This window comes from Canis aureus, chromosome 25 (assembly GCF_053574225.1).
Source record: "Canis aureus isolate CA01 chromosome 25, VMU_Caureus_v.1.0, whole genome shotgun sequence".
Classification (NCBI taxonomy): domain Eukaryota; kingdom Metazoa; phylum Chordata; class Mammalia; order Carnivora; family Canidae; genus Canis; species Canis aureus.
Window position 1 is genome coordinate 17,578,094 of NC_135635.1, and position 22,354 is coordinate 17,600,447.

Sequence of the window (22,354 nt, forward strand, 5' to 3'; positions counted from 1 at the left end):
CTAATAACATTTAATTATTTTTTCCACATTCATGTTGTAAATTCTGCTTTTAAACAGTATAGCCCAGGTTTTCACATCATTAAAATCTTTAAAGTCATTGTAGTAATTGAGGTGGATTTGATTCTTGACTTCCATCAAATGAAAAGTAGCATCTCTCCGCAAGCTATAGACAATGGAAATACCAAATACTTTAGTATTCTTTGTTTTCAGACCTAAAGCTAGTTACCAAGTTTTTCTAAATGTCAGCTTGACTAGGTGGTTGAGATAAGAATTCTAATCCCATCTTTAGACCACCTTAAGGTTTTTAGGCTTTCTGAATATTGTATTTTCAGATGTTGTTTAAGAAGAAGATAGGAATTCTTGGAAGCATTTTGAGTCTAGTTTTTAACCATCATTAATGGTACTCAGAATTGGAATGTAAAACCTTTGAAATGAAATATTGATGAGGGTGCCATGGCCTATTAAAAAACATTAAATAGTTAACTACGTTGTATTATTAGCTATTTAATTAGCACCTTTCTTAATAAAATCTTTCATGCTGTGCTTTGCTTTTATTTGTTCTTATTTCCCATGGAGATTCTCATTTTAATAAGTGAATTTAAAATACCACACACTAGGCCACAGCCATTGCACCCAGTAATGATTCCTGTAATCATCTATTGCTCACTTTATTCCAATGAATGTTTCCCTACCAAAATTAACATTTTTTTCAGGGGAAAATAGCTTGATTCAGATCATACAAAATGTATATGTGAGCTTTCTTGCTCTTTTTGAGCTTTTGCATGTTCTGCTTTTGCCTCCACATTATATCTCTTTTATCTGAACTCTCTTGTTTTCTCTTTTATTAGATTAATCTAAGTATCTTGTTGGTTCAAAGAAGTAATCCTTTAAATTTTCAAGGAAAAAGAAATAGACTAGCCAAACATATTTTAGATGCAGTTTAAGTTTGAAGACTTTAATAGTTACATGTTTTTAGTTTCCTGTTGAGTATCTGGTCTATTTGTATATTAATTAAATTATATTTTATAAGGCAATATGTTTAGGTGTATAAATATTCTTTCCATTTTTACATGAGTTATAATTGTTGAGAGTTTTTAAATGGCACCTAAATATTTTTGTAGTGGGGAAATCTGTCTGTCTCCATATCTGCATGTATTCTCTGGCTCTAAAGATAAACTTAAAAATCCTGAAAGCTCTTGCAACAGTGTCTGTGATTTTCTAATTTTTTATTCATTAAGTCAACACTCTTTAATAAATATATATGCCCATCTATTCAGAGAGTAGAATAACAGGAAATACCCTGGGTCAGCTGTGGAAGTAGCAGTGCTTCTGTATAGAAAATGTATGTTAGTATACCCATATTTTAGAAGAATATGCTAATAACTGACCCATGTTATTTCCTGAATGGATGAATGGATGGATGGGCATGTACATTTATTAGAATCTTGATTTAATGAGTAAAAAATTAGAAAATCACAGATATTACTGCAAGAACTTTCAGAATTTTTAAGTTTATCTTTAGAATACCTACAGATCACTTTGTGTTTATAACATTTTACGATGATATAAAAAAATCTACTTTACATAATTTTGGAGAAGTAAGTTAAAAAAAAAAAAAAGCCATTTTAAAGAGTGATTTAAATACACTCACTCGGGCAGCGTGGGTGGCTCAGCGGTTTAGCGCCACCTTCAGCCCAGGACCTGATCCTAGAGACCCGGGGTGGAGTCCCATGTCAGGCTCCCTGCAAGGAGCGTGCTTCTCCTGTGTCTCTGCCTCTCTCTCTCTATGTCTCTCATGAATAAGTAAATAAAATCTTTTTAAAAAATAAAATAAATACACTCACTCATAATATTCACCTCCTCCTTCTTTTCCCTGAAAACTGTAAAATAAAATAATAGCTAAAAATAGTGACAGGGCAAAAAAAAAAAAAAAAAAAAAGGGAGAGAGAGAAAGAAAAAAATAGTGAGGGGTTTCTTAGAATAGTTATGAAAATGATAAGTTTACAAAATGATTATTTTAGGAAGGTATGATTTTAGTTGTTAGCTAACTAATGTAACTACATAGACTTATAATTAACCACCCACTTACTTTTCCCATAGTTCTAAAATGATAGGCACAGGTAACCATTTTGTTATATTGTTTTTTGGGGGTTGGGGTGAGGAGAGTGTTGGTAGGATATAGCACTGAGGAGCATGAATTGCAGAGAATGGCACCTCACTTTCTCCCATTCTCGCTTATCTTTATAGTAAATGGTAGGAAAAAATAAAAAAATAATAAATTAGAATTACTTTTCTTTTTTATTGTATCTTGCCTGAGGTTCTATGGGAATATTTTATTTTCTATGGGAATATTTTAAATATTCTCCCCTGGTTCACCCCTATGCCAGCTTAACTTCATCCATTGAGAAACTGTATCCTTCGCTAAGTATAGAGAAAGCTGCCCTGACTTTACATTCCTGGATATTTCCTCCTCCTATATACATTTTTGGAGTACCACAAAATGACTATCTCCTTGAGCTTTATTCAGTCATTCACCAAACAGTTGTCTCCTACACTACCAGTGTAGGCTAGATTAGGAGACATTGAGATAAGTAAGATATAACTTTTGCTTTTCAAAATAAGTCATTTACAAATATTACAAACAGGTTAAAAAAAAGTAAGAGGAATGAATGAACTAAGCATATATGCAGAAGAAATCAGAACTCCTTTAGGGTAGGGATGTAAGATGGCTTCATGGCAGAAGAAATGATTAAACTTCAAGTCTTTGTAGGAAGGAATGTCTTTCATTTTTAACTAAAAGTGATAACCTACCATGAATGTGTGAGCAGCATTGGTCAGTAAAGATAGAGAAATATCTAGTCCTAAAACAATGTTAAATTGAGATGTCAAGTGTATTTTTATTGTGTATATATTTCTTGAGCTCTTCTGATAGAATTTTTTAGTTTAATGGTATTAAAAGTGAAAAAAAAATTATCATCAGAATGCCCTATTGTATGGAGTTCTTTGTTTTAGAAGAAAAAGCTTTTTAGTTTTTCTCCAGTAAGTCTTCCTAACACAAGTTAATAATCCTGTTTTCATTTTGTGATAATCAAAACCCCAACTTGGGCCCATCTAAGCAATCATAGGGAAGGTATGAGAGACTTATGGAAACATGAAGATAGGCCAGTAATGTGGTGCTGGAACAGCCACCTTGCCCTATCCTTTCAATTCAGCAGTGATTGTATGAGCATAACAAGCTTTAAAATTTCCCAGATGTATCATTTTCTCTTTTCATAGAAGAAGGATAGAAAAGGATAGCAGGAAGACATTAATGAAGGAGACCGTACAAAATGTAAGAGGTGGGAGGTTGCTAGCTAACATTTAGATTAGCATGTTAGTGAATTTTTTTCTTCCATTTTTAAAGACTCTGAATCATCCATCTGAATTATAGTGACCTACTTTCTCTCCCTAAGCCTTTCAACACATCCTGCTTTCTAGAGACTATAGATACGTATATAAAGATGTGGATTTGGAGAAAGCTGTAGGCAGCAATACTGTCTTCAAGATTTGCCTTCATCTCTTATTTTATTTAGAGGAAACTACTGATATTGGAGATAAGGAAAATTGGAGGAAAAAAAGTCTTTAAAGCCACCAGGCTGTTTGAGGATGCTTATCTGGAACAGGTGTCAGGATGTTGCCTAACTTCTTAGGGCTCAGTTTCTGCATCTGCAGAATTAAAGAGAGGGATTCACAGGTCATTTCAGGCTTGAGAGTAATCATTGTTGATTCTCTGTTTTTAGATGGAAGGTAATCTTGAATTTTGATTGAGCTAAATACAGAAATTTTCTGTGCTTTTTGTGCACCATCACCTGACATAGAGCAGGGATCAAGAGAAAAGTAAAAACCCAACTCTTTGCTCTCTTCTTTGCACCTTTCACCATATAGGATCAAAGGGCAGTACGAATTGTCTCCTTGCTGACCTGGGTGGAGGGCTGTAGGAGAGAGAGGGAAACTCAAAATGAAACTTTCTATTCTGTTGATTGACTTCCAGCCTATGCCCTATGTTGAGCCACTTACATAGTCAGGATCAGTTTTATGTAATGGGCTATACCTTTGGCTTCCCACCCTTCCACAGTCCATGAGCATAATCTTCCTTTATACTGACAACCTCGTTCTGATTAATAAGAGAGTATGAACAATAAAAGTAAAATACTGTTATGGAGTCTACTGTAATCACATACATGAGGGATAATGAGAATTTCATGCATGTACTTGGCCCCTCGAATTATCCATAACTACTTGGAAAATATTTAAAAGTCTTTTTATTCAATATAAATTCAAAATCTATAGTGTAAGCAAACTCAAAAATTTTTTTCCTCTGATCTCTATTTCCTCTTTTTTCAACTCAAAAATGTCTCCTGAATCAGCTCTTAATTATTCAAGGAATAATCATTTGTAATTGTCTAAGCACTTGCCTCTACTGCTCTCTGCCTCCTGCTGTTTGTCTAATAACTCCTGAAATGGTTTTGCTAAGAGGTTGAAGCTAATTTTGGATAAAGTGAAAATTTGTGGGTTTTCTGTGAATTGGATTGTTCTTTGCCAATTTCATCCCATTTGGGGGGACTACAGCTGCTAAAATTTAGCAATTATTGTTAATTCTAAATTACAAATAGTGTCAAAGCAGTAGAATGGCAAAGAAAGTTCAGACTGAATTCATCCAGTGAGCATTTTACCCAGTGCTTTCTATTTGTAAGTACAACTCTGTCCACCTTTACTCATTTTGGAATGCCTAAGAGATGTCATATATTATGGAATCATGTCCAGATTATAATAAATTGCTAAGACCCAGAGAAAATATCCATTTATATTAAAAACGGTATAAAATATGTATGGGAAAAAAATTTTTTTAAGAATAAAAATTCTTAACCTTCAGAAGGTTAACATAAAAGGCAGTGTAAGGTCTTCAAAGTTCACATCACAAGAAAATAATTATAATTATGTGTGGTGATGGATTTTAACCAGACTTACTGCGGTAATCATTTATAATATATATCGAATCGCACACATAAAACAAAATGTTATATATCAGTTATATCTCAGTTTTTGAAAAGGCAATTTGTAATCTATGGTTTTATTTATAATAGTTGGTGAGAATATTTTAGAATATAAAAATTTTGTTATCAAACCTTTGTATTACTTTTTTTTTTTTTCAGGCTAATTTGTGTTTTGTGGACATTGACAACCATTTTATTGAATTGCCTGAAGAATTTCCACAATTCCCCAATAAGGTGGATTTTATCCAGGAACTCTCTGAAGTGCTTCTTCAATTTGGGATCCCTCCTGAGGGCAGCCTACATGGCAGTGAGAGTGCCACCAAACTGAAGAACCTGGTCCTGAAGGACTTGGTTAATGATAAGAAGAATGGCAACGTCTCCACTAACAACATCAGCATGTATGAGTTGCTGAAGGGCAACGAAACCATAGCCCGCCTCCAAGCTCTGGCCAAGCGGACCGGTGTGACCGTGGAAAAAATGGACCTTTCTGCCACATTGAGTGAAAAAGAAAAGGATTTAAAACTGCAGTGTGAAGAGGCAGAACTGAGGGACTACCAGCTCAATGTGCAGCTCCGTGAGGTCTTTGCTAACCGCTTTACACAGATGTTCGCAGATTATGAAGCTTTTGTGATTCAGACTGCCCAGGACATGGAATCCTGGCTGACCAACCGAGAACAGATGCAGAACTTTGACAAAGTAAAAAAACAAAACAAAACAAAAAAACCCAACAGTTTCCCTTTCTATGGCTCTTAGTTGGCTGTCTTACTGATCTTGTTAACTTTTTTCACCACAGATTTTTCCTCTCTCCCTTCCCATTAAGAACTTATTCTTCTATTTGGCCTTCATCCTATAATGACATCTCAACTTGTCCATGTAAAAATAACAGTTTAGTTTCAGAAGACAAAGTTTTACCTCATCTTAGGATCAAAAGAGAGAAAGTGAATAAATTAGGTTTTATGACTAAGTCTAAGGTTACATTCCAAAGTTTGTAGGAAAGGAAGACAGAAAATGACACTAACTTTCAATTGTCGTGCTGAAATCGAAGCTTCTTTCTCAGGTTTCCTAGAAAGTATTCTTCTGGCAGATTTTCTGGACGCATCCACCACTTTTTGTGTTTGCTTTTGTTTTCATTTTCCAGACAAAAGCACTTAGGGGTGTGCATTAACTCTTTCAGGTCATTAGAGTGTAGTGCAGTCCTCTGCCTCTGATTGCCAAGACATCATACTGCTAATAGAATGCATTATGGCTTTTTGCTAAATGGTAGCTTTGTGTCATGAAAGACCTCTCAGAGGGGCTAATGTATTCTAAGAGGCTAATCTACAATCATGGAGTCTCTGACAAGTAAATATTAATAAACATTTTTTGTTAAGGTGGTGGGTAGTATAAAAAATTATTTTCAGACATTTTTTTCAGTTGGAGCTTATAAACTACATTGAGCAGTAAGTTTTGGTGCATTTTTTGTTTGAGAAAACCTCTTTAATAAATTAAGCCTTCACTTCTCCAAATGTATTCCTGTTTTTAGGTTCCTTTCTTATTAAGCTTAACCATTTTTTCCTATCTGACTTGGAAGTAATCTGTGTACACTCATGATTTATCCTTGGGGCAATTCAAATTCTTATCTAAATGGAGCACTGGTACTTTCTTCCTTCTTAATCTTTATGTAGCTTCAGACTATAAATGGAATTCTTTTTATATAACCACTAGAGAAATGAAAGTTTCATGTAGCTTCCAGAAGGCCTGTAATCATTTCGTTTTTCACTAGGAAAATGTACAGGACTATCACATGCTAGTCCTCCAAGCCAAGTCTTTGCTGACTTAAATGTAGTCCATGAGGGTCTGAATACCAAAAGCCAAATATTTGGCTCGTTAGGAGGGAGAAGAAAAGCTGTTTGCCGTAGAAAAAGTAAAATTGATATTTATGTATAAAATATCTTTTAAAGAGGTGAATTGATTTTTAGAGACTACTGTGAATCTTTTACTAGCTAACTGGATTTATGTAAATGCATCTAAACTATGGAGGCACTTAAATTGAGTAAGTGGTTTTCTTTTTCTTTCTTTCTTTCTTCTTTTTTTTTTTGAGTAAGTGGTTTTCTATATGGAACTTTTTTAAAGGTTTCCTAAATTTTAGAATGAAATATAAATATTCTAAGAAGAAGCCAATGAGAATTAAGGAGACTAATCTTATGTCAGAACTTTCACCTTCTAGCTTCTGCCACACTGCACCTACTCAGTAGAATGAAAAGCAAAACCAGTTCAGCAGCTGAAATAGTAAATCGCCTCCAAATGTCAGCTAGTATCAAACTCTGACTATAATTCCTGCAAACTCATGAACCTGAAGAACCACAAAAAAAGAAACACTTTGTATTAGGAACTGATTACAATTTACAGAACCATTCCATGCACCATACAGACTGGTAACAGGAACATGCAGCAGGCAGCAGTTTATGCATGTTTTCCGAAGGCTTGGTTGGTTCGGGTGGTTTTCAGGCCATATATATATATATATTAGTTGTTAAGGCCTAGACTTTTTTAAATCAGCACAAATCAGAAAGAAGTATGATCTCAAAGTAACACTCCTTTGTCAGTCTGAAACAGTATTGGGGCCTAGCAAAACATCCACTTGAGAGACAGAAAGATTTCACCCATAAGCACGAAGTCCAAAGTTTGGACCACCACAAAGCACAAAGTTTTTTTTAAGGTTATTACGTATATCTCAATCGTATCCATTGATCACGTCAGTGCCTTATGACTCAGAGGTATACTGCATAGGCTAGGAATAGCAAGCAGGAAAAAAAAAATCACAGCTCACTGGAAAAGGGCTCAAAAATTATTGGTAAGTAAAGAGGATGATTGATGGTATTGCAGCAACTCATCCACCCTCTTTGATTAGTGATGCCCTCTTTTCTACCTAATCATGAGTACCAGAATGTAAATCAATTTTGAAAGGTAGAAACAGTGCTAAAGGCCTAAGTGACCTAAATTCCATGAATTTAGAAGGAAAAGTGACTTTTTTTTTTGAGATTTTTTAATTTCAAGCATCAGGTTTGCATGTTATACAATTTTTTAAAAGTGACCTCACCAACAAATTTTCAGATTTATTATGTAGTACTAAGATGGTCTCTTTGCACTAATAATTTCTAATTATTCTCATTACAGGCTTCCTTTCTGTCTGACCAGCCTGAACCTTACCTGCCATTTCTTTCACGCTTCATTGAAACACAGATGTTTGCCACCTTCATTGATAATAAAATTATGTCTCAGTGGGAAGAGAAAGATTCTTTGCTTCGGGTCTTTGACTCTCGGATTGAGAAAATAAGACTGTATAATGTAAGGGCACCCACCTTGAGGACATCTATCTATCAGAAATGCAGCACTTTAAAAGAAGCAGGTACATTTGTCTTGCCTTTTAAAATTAACTTAAAATCCATGATCATTTCTCTTTACACATTGTTGGCCTTATAAACCAAAACTTAGGGCAGCCGCGGTGGCCCAATGGTTTAGCATCACCTTCGGCTCAGGGCATGATCCTGGGGTCCCGGGATTGAGTCCCGTGTCGGGCTCCCTGCGTGGAGCCTGCTTCTCCCTCTGCCTGTGTCTCTTCCTCTTTCTTTCTGTGTCTCTCATTAATAAATAAATAAAATCTTTAAAAAATAAAATAAACCAAAAGTTAGCTTTCAGTTTTAGACTTAATGGTTAATTCTTTGTACTATATCAAGTGCTTTCTAGGTTTGTTTCTTTCTGTTTCCATGAGTTAATGTCCATTCCATTCCTACTTAACATTCCCCTTCCTTAGAAGAGGAGAAACAGGGGCACCTGGGTTGCTCCGTTAAGCAACTCTTGATTTTAGCTCAGGTCATGATCTCAGGTTTGTGAAATCAAGTCCCTCATCCAGCTCTGTGCTGGGCATGGAGCCTGCTTTAGATTTTCTCTCTCTCCTACTCCCTTTGCCCCTCACCCCCTCCAGAAAGGAAAGAAAGAAAGAGAGCGTAAGAAGAGGAAAAACAGTAATAAATTGAATGGAATATAACCATAAGGTTGCTATGGTTTTTGTCTTACTCTCTTTCATTGCCTTAATTGAAAAATGTACGTTTCTTTCATGCTACTCATGTTGCCTTTTTATTTCTCACTTCTTTTGTCTTCATTAAAGGAAAGATAAGTATTAATTTAAAATCATAAATCTGACAGGATGCCTGGGTGGCTTAGTCGGTTAAGCATCTGCCTTCAGTTCAGGTCATGATCTTGGGGTCCTGGGATCAAGCCCTGCTTTGGGCTCCCTGCTCAACAGGAGTCTGCTTCTCCCTCTGCCTCTGTGCTCTTTCTCCCTCTCTCTCTCTCTCTCCCTCTCTCAAAATAAAAATAAAATATTTTTTAAAATAATAAATAAAATAGTAAATCTGAGATGCTGCCTAATTTATATAACTATTACAGTATATTTACTTTTTAATGGTGCCAGTAATTGTAAGTTTCATTTATTGAAATTAAACCTCTGGATTCTTGTGGGTTTTTTTTTTTTTTTAATTTTATTAATCATGAGAGACAGAGAGAGGCAGAGACCTAGGCAGAGGGAGAAGTAGGCTCCATGCAGGGAGCCCGATGCGGGACTCAATCCTGGGACCCCAGGATCATGCTCTGAGCCGAAGGCAGATGCTTAACCACTGAGCCATCCAGGCGTCCCAATCTCTGGATTCTTGTATTCAAATTAGAGCTTTCCCAACCCTGACACCAGTTTTCTCCTTAGAGAATCAAAAGTCTTGACTAGTCTTCTCTGGCAGTAATAAAGTCCGTTAAATAAATAATCCTATTAATAGCCAGTATTTACTGAGCCAAACATCATAACCACATGTTTTACATGCATTTTTGCATTTGATCTTAACAGTGGGGGTGTGTATGGACAGAGTTACTTCCGTTTTATTACTATCCTTATTTTGCAGTTGAGAAAGCTGAAAGATTAAGTAACTTGCTTACGATTGCATAGCTAGAGGCTAGTGGAGCATGATTTGAACTCAGATTTGACTAATTCTATCACTTGAAGCATTAGTACTATATTAGATTTTTATTTAGTAAAGAAACATATGAAGTGTACCAATCCACACAATTTTAGACGTTTGTACATTGTTCCTAGCACTGTCTTTGCCAAATAAACTGATAACTATTACCTGAGTGCCACCCCCCTTTTTAAAGTTTTTTCCCCCTTCTAATATAGAAGCTATTTGAAAGCAAGCTTTCCTCTGGTGCAAAAAGAGGCAAGAAAGAGTTTTGTTTTGTTTTTTAAAGATTGTATTTATTTATTCATGAGAGACACACAGAGAGAGAAAGAGGCAGAGACACAGGCAGAGGGAAAAGCAGGCTCCATGCAGGGAGCCCAATGTGGGACTTTATCCCAGGACTCCAAGGATCACACCCTGAGCCGAGGGCAGACGCTCAACCGCTGAGCCACCCTGGCGTCCCAAGAAAGAATTTCTTTGCTTTGTCTCCTTGCTTGCCTTCCTTACTTTATTTAAATAGATCAAAGTCACAGGAGTGGTGATGCTGTAGTTATAGCGTATTTAAGGAAAGAAGTATGTAAATGATGTCTTTATATAATCTTAAGAGGTCTTTTTGATAAGCTGAAACATCATTCTGGTGTATTCCCACTTAGTAGAGTAGATCCTTGGAGCCTCTTCAGGAAGTAGCAGTTACCTCTGTGTTTCTGGAAATTGAAGGAGTGGAATGAATGAGATTGTCTGTGCCTGTTCAGAGAACTGTATGACTTTCAGTGATTTAATAGCCATGTGAATAATATAATGCCTTGTTGAGAAAATTTCATTCCTCCCTTCCTGACAGAATTTTTTTAATGGAGCTAAGCACTGATTCCTTTATTTGTGTGCCTCCAGAAAATCTTTTCAATTAAAATATATTTTCTGTCAGCTTCTCAAAAAGTTTGACATTCCCACTGTCATCACAGAAATTATGTAATACTCTTGAAAATATACCATTATAGGTTTAACATATGGAAATGAATTAGGCAAAAGCAGTAGTCTCCCAGGAACCTAATTTATCAAAGACTTTTTTTTTTTTTTTTTTTTAAGTAAAAGGAGACAGCTGGCTCTGTCTATCCCCTATAAATTGTGCAGTTACTGATTTCATCAGATAAAATTATCCTCCTCCCACCCCCCAACAAAAACTATAAAGATGGGCGTTTTGTTGTTTTTTATTGATTTGGGGGAGGGTTCATCCTTTGTTATTTTGCTTTTATTTTTGTTTTGCCTCTAACTAAAAAGAACTTTAATTTGCAGGTGAACACTTTAGGCAGAGGCTATCTGCTGTTGATATTGTGGCACCAGAACCTCATGATTTCTGTGCAGAAAGACAAGTTGATAGTAATACAGAGTTTTTCTTTTCTCTTACCAATCACAGAAAATGAGCATTGGCACAAACCCTTGAAGATCTAACAGACCCATGACCTCTTAAAGCAGGCATTTAATAATTTCTGAAAGTTCAGTATTCACGGGTGGTATAATTACTGAAAAGTAACATTGCATTATGCTCCCTATGGCAATCTTCAGTATAAACCCCAAAATAACTCATTGTGAATCATGTTTCTTGTTTTTAAATATCTTCCTACTAAAGGAGAATAACTCCATATCAGATGGATTTCTCTGTCATTTTAAATCCAGCGGAAAAACTGAAGCTACTTTTTTTCTTCCTTTCATGAGAACAGAACCATTCATTGGCAGAGATGGAATTTTGTAGTATTTCATGGAACAAAAAATTGGCAGGGACTTCAGAGGATTCCATGCCATGAATGTAAGCTTTATTTTGCCTAAGCCATCTGTTAATTAAGTGTTTTATAAATATTAGGAAGCGCTGAGAGTATAGATAGGGTTGTGGAGAGCCAGAGGGCATCATTGGAAATTAAATACCATTTCATGTTAAAACATGGCATTCTTTCGCCCAACATAGAACATATGGACTGTGTTTTAAGAAAAGTTACAAGTTACACATTAAAAATAAAATGAAATTCATGAAGTTTTAGATAAGCTCATATGAATTATAAAGGAAAAATGAGGGAAATTTGAAGTAGGTATCTAATATTGTGAATTTTAAGTCATTGGAGCTAATAGGGACTTCTGCAAAGCATCCCTAAATGCTGTCATCAAGCACAAGCAACTGGCTTAGGTGAAGCATTTATGTCACACAAATGGTATCAAACATGTTATTTTGACAAGGGTGGAATATGTCATGGACAGACCCCTCTCTGCTCAAAAAGAAAGTTTGTAAAACTATGTATGAGGAATAACCAGCAGTACTCAATCTGCTGATAATTGAAATGGGCAAAATAAACTATTCCATGAAATACTTATAAAAATACCTTTTACTTCTCTTAAATCTCAAGATTAGCAGTTCCCAGAGTGCGTTCTGTTTATCATACCACCACAATTACTGCTTGTTCTCTCCTTTTAATAATCTGTAGGCAAAGGATTAAAGACCTAGAGTCTTGCTTCACAAATGCATTTTTCTCTTGAAAATTCAGTTCATAAAAACATTTAAGAACTGATTTTTCTACCAGAGAAATAGTTTGCTATTTTTTGGGTCTTTGAGATATCCTCCTTACTTTAAGTTGTTTTAAATAGAAATATTGAATGATTCCTATCTTTTAACATTGGCTTATTTTATTCTTCAGAAGGTCAGTTGCTTATCCTCTGGACATTTTCTAAATGCCTGCTTATTTTACTGTTCTCTGCATTACCCGTCTTGATCTAATAAACACTCCTAAGTGACTCCTACTAACGAGAATGTGTTGCTAAAAGTGAAGTAATAAACTTTATAGTTTCTTGTTTTCACAAATGGAGAACTAGAAATATTTAATGAATCTTAATACAATACAAAGAAATAAAGTAATATAAGGCTGCTGTGCTTGCTTTTCCTTCCCTTTCAGTTCAAAGCCAATATTTTATTTGCCATCATTTTCTTAGAAGTTGTACTTAGAACCATATTTTCATTAAGAAAATATTTTTCTTAAATATTTAATATTGAAGTATTAAAATACTGATTATTCCACTTAAGGGAAACTTGTTTCAGTACTGTAGATTTTCAGCCCTGCTGCCATGCTTTTGTCAGAGGCAGAAAATACCATGAAAATTAGTCATCTACTATTCACTTGAAATTAACCTCTTTATACTTACATCACACTGATTTCTCAAGAGCTTTTATGAAAATCTATCTTAGAATGTAAGAAAGATTGAGTTCCTTATTGGTGCATGAGTGGAGGAAACATTGTTTTAAGGTTTAGCCAATGAAATGTCTCTAATTTGTTATAAATTTAATTTTTAGCCCAATCAATTGAGCAGCGACTAATGAAAATGGATCACACTGCAATCCATCCACATCTGCTTGATATGAAAATCGGTCAAGGCAAATATGAGCAAGGGTTCTTTCCAAAGTTACAGTCTGATGTCTTGGCAACAGGACCAACTAATAACAAGTAAGCATGTTCTCCATTTGAGCAGTGAGTTGAAGGGATAAGAAGGGTGCAATGCTGTGCAGCTCGAATGGGGCACTGAAGTCATTAAATATCTTATCGATCTGGATCACTTTCTTCAAATCAATCCATTTGGAATATGGATTGTCATTCTGTGAGTATTTGACTTTAATTCCATCATGTGGAAAATCCAAAGACTAGAGATTTTTTTCTTTGTTAAAGTAATGTGCACTTGGGAATAGTTTCACTTTAAATATAATGCTAATACTGTCTAATGGAATTAGAAAATGTATACTTTCACTGTTGTATTAGTTTCCTAGGACTGCTGTAACAAAGTACTACAAATTTAGTAGCTTTTAAAATAACAGAAATTTATTCTTTCACAGTTCTGGAAACTGGAAATTCAAAATCAAGGTATTGGCAGGGCCATTCTCCCTCCAAGAACTTTAAGGGAGAAGCCTTCTTTGCTTCTTCAACTTCTGCTGGCCTCAGGCATTCCTTGACTTCTAACAGTGCTAACTCTAGTCTCTATCTCTGTCTTCATAACCCTCTATGTCTGAGTCCTAGTGTCCTCCTCTTATGAGGACACCAGTCCTGTTGGATTAGGCCCCATATTAATGACCTCATCTTAACTTGATGACATTTCCAAAGACCGAATAAGGTCTCATGGTCATAGGTATTGAGTTTAAGACTTCAACATGTCATGGAGGGAAGAGAGGTAGGCATAGTTCAACCTAGAACACCACCTTTTTTTAAGAATCAAGTGCAAAAATTATCAAAAAATAAAGATAAACCCTGTTATTTTTTATGACAGATGATTCCATTTAGAAAATATCTAAATGTGATTAGAATTGAAAGAATTATTTGGGTTAGGGGAATTCTTAACTTTAGGTGAATATAGTGTTTAATTAACAAGTGAGTAATATTTTTATGCAAAGATGGTGCCAAAGGTGAAGAAGGAAGCCCCTGCCCTTCCCAAAGCAAAAAACAAAGCTAAGGCTTTCAAGGCCAAGAAAGTGATGCTGAAAGGCATCCACATTTACAAAAAGAAGATCCGTATGTCACTTACATTCCTGTGACCAAGACATTGCATCTCCAGAGGCAGCCCAAATACCCTCTAAAGAGTGCCTCCAGGAGAAACAAGATTGATCACCATGGCATCATCAAGTTCCCCCTGACTACAGAGTCAGCCGTGAAGAAAACAGAAGCCAGCTACACACTTGTGTTCATTGTGGATGTCGAGGCCAATAGCACCAGATCAAACAGGCTGTGAAGAAGCTCTACAACATTGACTTGCCAAGATCAACACCCTGATCAGGAGAGAAGAAGACATATGTTCTACTGGCTCCTGACTCTGATGCTTTGGATGTTGCCAACAAAATTGGGATCATGTAAACTGAGTCCAGCTGGCTAAATCTAAATATAGATATTTTTTTTCACCATTAAAAAAAAAAAAAAAAAACTAGCAAGTGAGAAATAGAAATAAAGGAGGGTTTTCCAAGAAAGGACACAAAGAGGGGTGTCTGGGTGGCTCAGTTGGTTAAGCATCTGCCTTCAGCTCAGGTCATGATCCCAGGATCCTGGGATGAAAGCCCATGTTGGGCTCCTTGATCAGCAGGGAGTCTGCTTCTCCTTCCTCTTCTCCCTCTGTGTGCTCTATCCGGCACTCACTCTCTCTCTCTCTCGCGCGCGCAAAAATAAATAAATATATATATGTGTGTGTATATATATATATACACATATATATATATATCTTTAAGAAAAAGAAAAGACACAAAGGTATTAAAGGAGAAATACTGTAAGTTTCAAAGAAAGAACTTGGAATCAAATAAGTAATTCTGGAATTTATTCTTAACCACTAACCAGCTTAGGAACCTTAGACAAGTTGGAATCATTTGCCCCTTTCTCACCTGAAAAATAATTTAAGATTTTATTTATTTATTTGTGAGAGACACAGAGAGAGGCAGACAGACACATAGGCAGGAGTAGAAAGAAGCAGGCTTCCCACAGGGAGCCTAATGTGGGACTCGATCCCCGATCCAGGGTTCACACCCTGAGCCAAAGTCAGACGCTGAACCACTGAGCCACCCACACGTCCCTCACCTGAAAGTATTCTTTTAACATTCTACAACACCTATCATCTTAACAAAGTGGCTAGAGGAGGAATGGAAAAAGCCATGCTGTGGCAAAGAAATGGGAGGGAAGACTGAGGTAAAGATTGGATACACAAGATGGAAATGGCATTGAGCCACCTAAATTTTTAGAAGCTAAGTAGAGAATCAGTGAGGGGAATAAAAAAGAGGTAGAATTATGTCTTTTGACCTAAATGGCCCAAACTAAATAAGTAATGTGAAGATTCTCGAAAGATGGTTTAAAAGTGTGATGTTTGTTTTTCAGATGAACTATTTAACTTCTGTGTTGCAAATTCTTGATTCTTGCGTCTTTTCTTTTTTTTTTTTTTTTTTTAAGATTTTATTTATTTATTCATGAGAGACACAGAGAGGGGCAGAGTACACAGGCAGAGGAAGAAGCAGGCTCCATGCAGTCCATGCAGGGAGCCCGATGCAGGACCGATCCTGGGACTCCAGGAACACACCCTGGGCTAAAGGCATACGCTCAACTACTGAGCTACCCAGGCGTGCCAATATTTGCCTCTTTATTTCCTATGATGTTCGTTATGATTCTATTGGTCAGGAAAAAGGAAAACATAGTAATTTTATCTATATAATATGTGATGGTAACACTTGATTTAATTTGATGAACACTATTCTAAGCTAGGTAGTGTGGTATTTGGGATTTCTTAGGGTGCATGTACGTGTGGTAATACTTGTGTATTCTTGTGTTTGTACTGCTAATACCCTATTTTTAATAACCTGAAAGGAATGAAACCGTTAGCATTTTCCTAGCTAAAGGTGTTCCTTAAAATATGTTTCTTAAATGTGTCAAATGATTGATTCATTTTAGTTCCAAATGGAGAAAGCTATAGTGATAACAAACGCATCAAAGGAGAAAAAGTGATAGGTGTGGATTAAGGAAAAGAGTTACAGTACCAAAAAAAAAAAAAAAGAGTTACAGCACCATTTACATTGTTGCTTCTTTTCCTTTCAGAGTCTAGTTCTGTATCATCATAAATATATACCCCTTAACAGATCTCAGTCAGAAAACTTAGAAATTTTCATCCTCTGTCAAGTAATTATTCTTCTTTCCTTCATGTTGTCTGTTTCCAAATAGACCTTTCCTGCCAGTGGAGACCTCTTCACTCCAGGAGAGGGGTGGTTATGTTTTATTGATATTAATAGCTCATATTAAGCTGATTCTACACTGGCTTCTCTGCTAGACTGCACTGAGTACATTAGCTCATTTTTACAAACATATCCCTATATATAAAATCTATATTGCTTTATCCATTTTATGAATGAGGTTCAGAGAAATTCAATAGCTTGCTCCAAGATCACATAGCTAGGAAGTGGTGAAACTAAAATTCAAACCTAGGCCCAGGCCCTTAAGTGATATACCACGTATATATATTGTCTGGCTCAGTTACTTCAAAACAAGGGTGACAAATGACTTTTGTTACTTTTGGAGTTGGAAACTGCTTTGGTTGCCCCCAAGAAATTTTGAATAGCCTAAAATATTGGACATACATGTGTACTATGGGAAAGAAAGATAAGCACCAAAATTTTTTAATACATACTTTTACAAGTCATCTGAAAGAAACATCATACTTTTAAGCTACCTTTCAAGAACCTTAATATGGGGCAGCCCAGTGACTCAGCAGTTTAGCGCCTCCTTAGGCCCAGGGTCTGATTCTGGAGACCAGGGATTGAGTCCCATGTCGGGCTTCCTGAATGAAGCCTGCTTCTCCCTCTGCCTGTGTCTGCCTCTCTCTCTCTCTCTCTCTCTCTCTCTCTGTCTCTCATGAATAAATAAATAAAATCTTTAAAAAAAAAAAAAAGAACCTTAATATGACTTCGTTTGGGCCACTTAAGTCAAAAGGCATAATTCTACTTTTTTTATTCCCTTCTTTGAGTCTCTACTTGCCTTCTGAAAATTCAGGTGACTCAGTGCCACTTCTGTTTTGTGTACCCAATGTAACAAGATCTTCCGCAATGAAAGAGCCCTCAGATACCTCACGTCTGCCTTAAACGACTCTATTAAGAGGGGTGGCCCCAAAGAAGATAGGATAATACTCTGCAGAGCAAGGTACATTTGTAGGCACCATCTTCCCTAGTGAAGAACTACATGAAGCAGTGGTTGAGTTCAAATAGCCTAACCATGAAGACAATGGCCTTATGTGTTAGAGGAGTCTGAACTTGGGTTACTGGCAAAGTTAGGAGTGGAACTCAGGTCTCCTTGCTCTTGTACCATGTTCTTGATATCTCTCTTTTTTTAAAGACTTTTTTTTTTTTTAAGATTTTATTTATTTATTTATGAGAGACACAGAGAGAGGCAGAGACACAGGCAGAGGGAGAAGCAGGCTCCTGACAAGGAGCCCAGTGTGGGACTTGATCCCAGATCCTGGGATGGTGCCCTGAGCCAAAGACAGATGCTCAACTGCTGAGCCACCCAGGCATCCTGATGATATCTCATTTATAAAGCCTGGAGTTCTAGAAAACTTTCAGTCCAATATCCTTTTAAAAATCTTTAAAAAAAAAGGAGCAGCCCTGGTGGCTTAGCAGTTTAGTGCTGCCTTCAGCCCAGTGTGTGATCCTAGAGACCTGGGATCGAGTCCCCTGTCAGGCTCCCTGCATGGAGCTTGCTTCTCCCTCTCTTTCTCTGTCTCTAATTAATAATTTTAAAAATCTTTAAAAACAGAATTATTGATCTTTAAAGGCTTTGATTTAAATAGATTGTCTAAACTTTAATGAAGTCAGTAATGGAGGAGGATTTCACGAGAGAGGTGGAAAAGTTATGTATTCACATTGAAATCTTCCCCTCCTGTAGAAAATGCAAGTGTTTATGCTAAGGTCTTAGAAAGGAAGATTGTAGAGATAATTTAATAAGCCTCTCACAAGACAGAAGTAAATAGCTGATGACTGAAAATGTTATCTTATTTATCTTAGTTAACTTGTAGGAGTTTACCCTCCATTGAAGAGCTATTCCTACTTTTTTTTTAATTATTATTTTTTAAATGTATTTATTAGGGAGAGAGAGAGAGACAGAGACACAGGCAGAGGGAGAAGCAGGCTCCATGCAGGGAGCCCAATGTGGGACTTGATCCTGGGACTCCAGGATCACGCCCTGGGCCAAAGGCAGGCACTAAACCACTGAGCCACCCAGGGATCCCCTATTCCTACTTTTTAAAACTGTGACCTTAAAAGTGTGCTAAAAGATGTTGAACATTAGGAGGTTCAAACTTCCCAGATGATTGTACTAGATATAAAATGTTCTGTTTTTCAGAAGTGAATGAGAATTTTCCATCAGAACAAACTAATCATCCATTTACTTATTTTTTGTTTGTAAAATATCCTAATTGTTTGAATTACTTTCATATTAGTAGACTATTAATTTAAATGAGTTTTATTTCCTTTTAATAACATTAGATTGTACGTTTGTTCATTTTGGCAAATATTGATGGAACTTCTACTGTATGTGAGGCAGTGCCCTGTTCACTGGGAGTTGAGCAATGAACATAACAACAAAAATCCCTGCTTTTAAGGAAGAGGAAACAAACAAAGAAACTTAATATGTAAAACAAGTAACCTATCAGTGATAAGATTTGTGAAGAAAAATAAAGCAAAAAAAAAAAAAAAAGAAAGAAAGAAAAATAAAGCAGAAAAGGGAAGTAGGGAGTTTTAAGGAGGGAAGAGTTCAACTTCAATTTTTACTGCCGTGTTTTCTTTTTTTTTTTTTAAGATTTTATTTATTTATTAATAGAGAGAGAGAGGCAGAGAGACAGGCAGAGGGAGAAGCAGGCTCCATGCAGGGAGCCTGACGTGGGATTCGATCCTGGGTCTCCAGGATCAGGCCCTGGGCTAAAGGCGGCACTAAACCGCTGAGCCACCCAGGCTGCCCTCTTGCTTTTATAATCTTCTATACAATCCCAAGGTCTCTTATTTCCAGACTAAGTCCCAAGGATTACATTTTCAGGTAGATTGTAGTCTGAAAGGGAAAAGACCTAAGAACTCATTGCAGGATAAAGAGATGTATAATCATGCCTCTGCAAATTGGTTGATCAAGTCTTAGAATTTCATATGCTGCTTACAAAACAAGAGCAAATAAGCAGTCATTATTTTAGCAAACGTGATTATCTTTGGTAAAAATATGCTTAGTAAATGAGACTGAATAATGAAAAAAGCAATTCCTTAATAAGACCAAGAGTGTATAGATTTCATAGTAATTTTCTTAAGCAGATGATTACATTCCTGTTTTGAAAATAAAATAGGACATTTTGTGCCACAGAGTGTATAGTAAGATGCTAGTTTTATCATGTAAGTTAATATTTATCCTTTTCTTTACCTAAAACCTTTTCCACTTTTGCCTGCCAAGGGAACTGTTCTGTCACTTATATTCTATTCCTTCTCTTTAATTATTATTTAAGTTCATTAGCTGGTGCTTATAGTCTGTTTCCTAATTTTACTATTTATTTGAACCCTAGTTTTTTAAATTCTTGAACAAATTCTGCTGTCTTTCACTGATGTTTTTCTACAGGGCTATTTCTTAAGAACATTTTGTTTGTTAACCTATATTTCCCCTTTGTTTATCATGAAAATTTATCTTCCTGTGTTTATATTCTACTTCAAAGTTGTTAAAGAAGAAAAAAAGAAACCAACATTGTTAAAGAAAAAAATATTCATGACACTTGTTGAAGACGGTAACACAGACTTTATTCGAGGGAGGCCATGTAGGGACCATTGCAGTGGGCAAGAGATTGAGATTGAACTCTATTCCAAATATAATGTGGATAAGTAGGAATTTATAATCAAGTAGCAGAATAGAGAGAAAATTACTAAGAGGAAACATCAGAGGTAAGGAGGAGGGGTGGGGATTTTGACTAAACCACCCAAACCGGATTCTTGCTGAAGGTAGGCCTGAGTGATCAGACATCATGTGGAAGGTGATGAATGATGTAGAAGCTGATCAGATATGGAGAATGATCATATACTGGGGCGGGGAGGGGGGATGGACTTAGCAAGGCTCTTGTTAAATGGGATTTTATAAGGGAGTGCAAAGATGGACCTAGGAGAAAGTTCAAGAGCCTAGCTAAAGTTTGATCAAACAAAGAATCTTGGGACACCTAGGTGGCTCAACAGTTGAGCATCTGCCTTCAGCTCAGGGTGTGATCCCGGGTCTGGGGATGAGTCCCACATCGGGCTCCCCGCAGGGAGCCTTCTCCTCCCTCTGCCCATGTCTCTGCTCTCTCTCTTTATGTCTCTCATGAATAAATAAATAAAATCTTAAAAAAAAAAAATAAAGAATCTTTGTCAGTGTATTAATATGTTTTTTCTGGATCTTTCTCAGTCATTGCAGTTCTATTTGTATCGTTTTATAGTCTAACTTTGATCCTTTGCTATAGGGACAGTTCCAAGGATTCCACTTCAAAGATCTATCACTAGGACTTTGTATTTGTTGTCCCAGTATAAGCCTGTTTTTCTTAACTATTTTAAGAGGGGACTACCTTTCTCGTTATCATTTTTATCATAATTATTCAGTGTTCTCTAGTAGCCTGAGATTCAGAAACTTGAAACCAAAGGCATGCATAAATTATTTTATTTTTTTATTTTTTTTTTAACTTTTATTTATTTATGATAGTCACAGAGAGAGAGAGAGGCAGAGACACAGGAAGAGGGAGAAGCAGGCTCCATGCACCGGGAGCCCGACGTGGGATTCGATCCCGGATCTCCAGGATCGCGCCCTGGGCCAAAGGCAGGCGCCAAACCGCTGCGCCACCCAGGGATCCCTATTTTAAAAGCAAGAAAAAAGCTGTATTCTCATTTTAAGCTTTTGTAAATTGCATACTTTATTAAATAAAAAATTAAAAGTAATGAACTGCCAGTAATACAATATGACTTTTCCTGAATGGCAAAAGTATAAATTCATTTTTTACATTGTGTACGGCTCTGTGCTGGCAAGAATATATTCAAGAGTAGATATTCTTAGAACTAAGTGTGATGACTACATAATCATGAGAATAATAAGTCAAAATCTGAGGAATTTTTAAAATAGTTTGGTATAAAATAATATATGCTTATTAGAAAATTGAAAGTGATAGGGTAAATTTTAAAACACCCATAATGCCATCACCACGAGATGTTAAGATTTGCTGTTAGGCTCTTCCTCATCCATGCGCATGGATCCTGATGTGCATGTCCACACTTTTTAAAACAAAATTAGCATATTACTTATACAGTGTTTTATCTTGATTCTTCTTTTCTTTTTTTTTTTTTTTTTAAGATTTTATTTGTTTATTCATGAGAGACACAGAGAGAGAGAGAGGCAGAGACCCAGGCAGAGGGAGAAACAGGCTTCATGCAGGAAGCCCGACATGGGACTCGATCCCTGGTCTCCAGGATCACGACCTGGACTGAAGGCGGCACTAAACCGCTGAGCCACCCAGGCTGCCCTATCTTGATTTTTCACTCATTATTATACCATCAACAGTCTCCCATATTAATATTCCTAGCAATTTGATTTTTTTTGTGACTGTATCTTTCATTATATAGCACCCCCTACTGTTGAACATATAGATTGTTTTGAACACAATTACTTGATTTTGAGTAACTTGGTTGTAAGACCTGCTATGAACTCAAAAACTTTTTGGAACTATTATACATTAAACATGCATATGGAAAAAGAGACACATCCTAATTCAGGAACATTTAGAAGCCAAAATGTGAGTCTTGGAATAAAGGAAGTAAAT

The 22,354-nt window shown here is 36.3% G+C and overlaps 1 protein-coding gene across 7 annotated transcripts in view; it reads left to right on the forward strand.

Annotated features, from left to right (window-relative positions):
- Positions 1-22,354, forward strand: part of DENND5B (DENN domain containing 5B) — a 200,076-nt gene that overhangs the window by 124,571 nt on the left and 53,151 nt on the right. For 4 of the 7 annotated variants that reach the window (XM_077870542.1, XM_077870536.1, XM_077870537.1 and 1 more), the window contains 4 exons: positions 5,193-5,729; positions 8,190-8,421; positions 11,309-11,392; positions 13,347-13,497. In XM_077870542.1, the coding sequence (XP_077726668.1) occupies positions 5,193-5,729; positions 8,190-8,421; positions 11,309-11,392; positions 13,347-13,497 (1,004 nt within the window). The remainder of the gene's footprint in view (positions 1-5,192; positions 5,730-8,189; positions 8,422-11,308; positions 11,393-13,346; positions 13,498-22,354) is intronic. The other 3 variants (XM_077870538.1, XM_077870540.1, XM_077870541.1) reach the window with 1 other exon arrangement.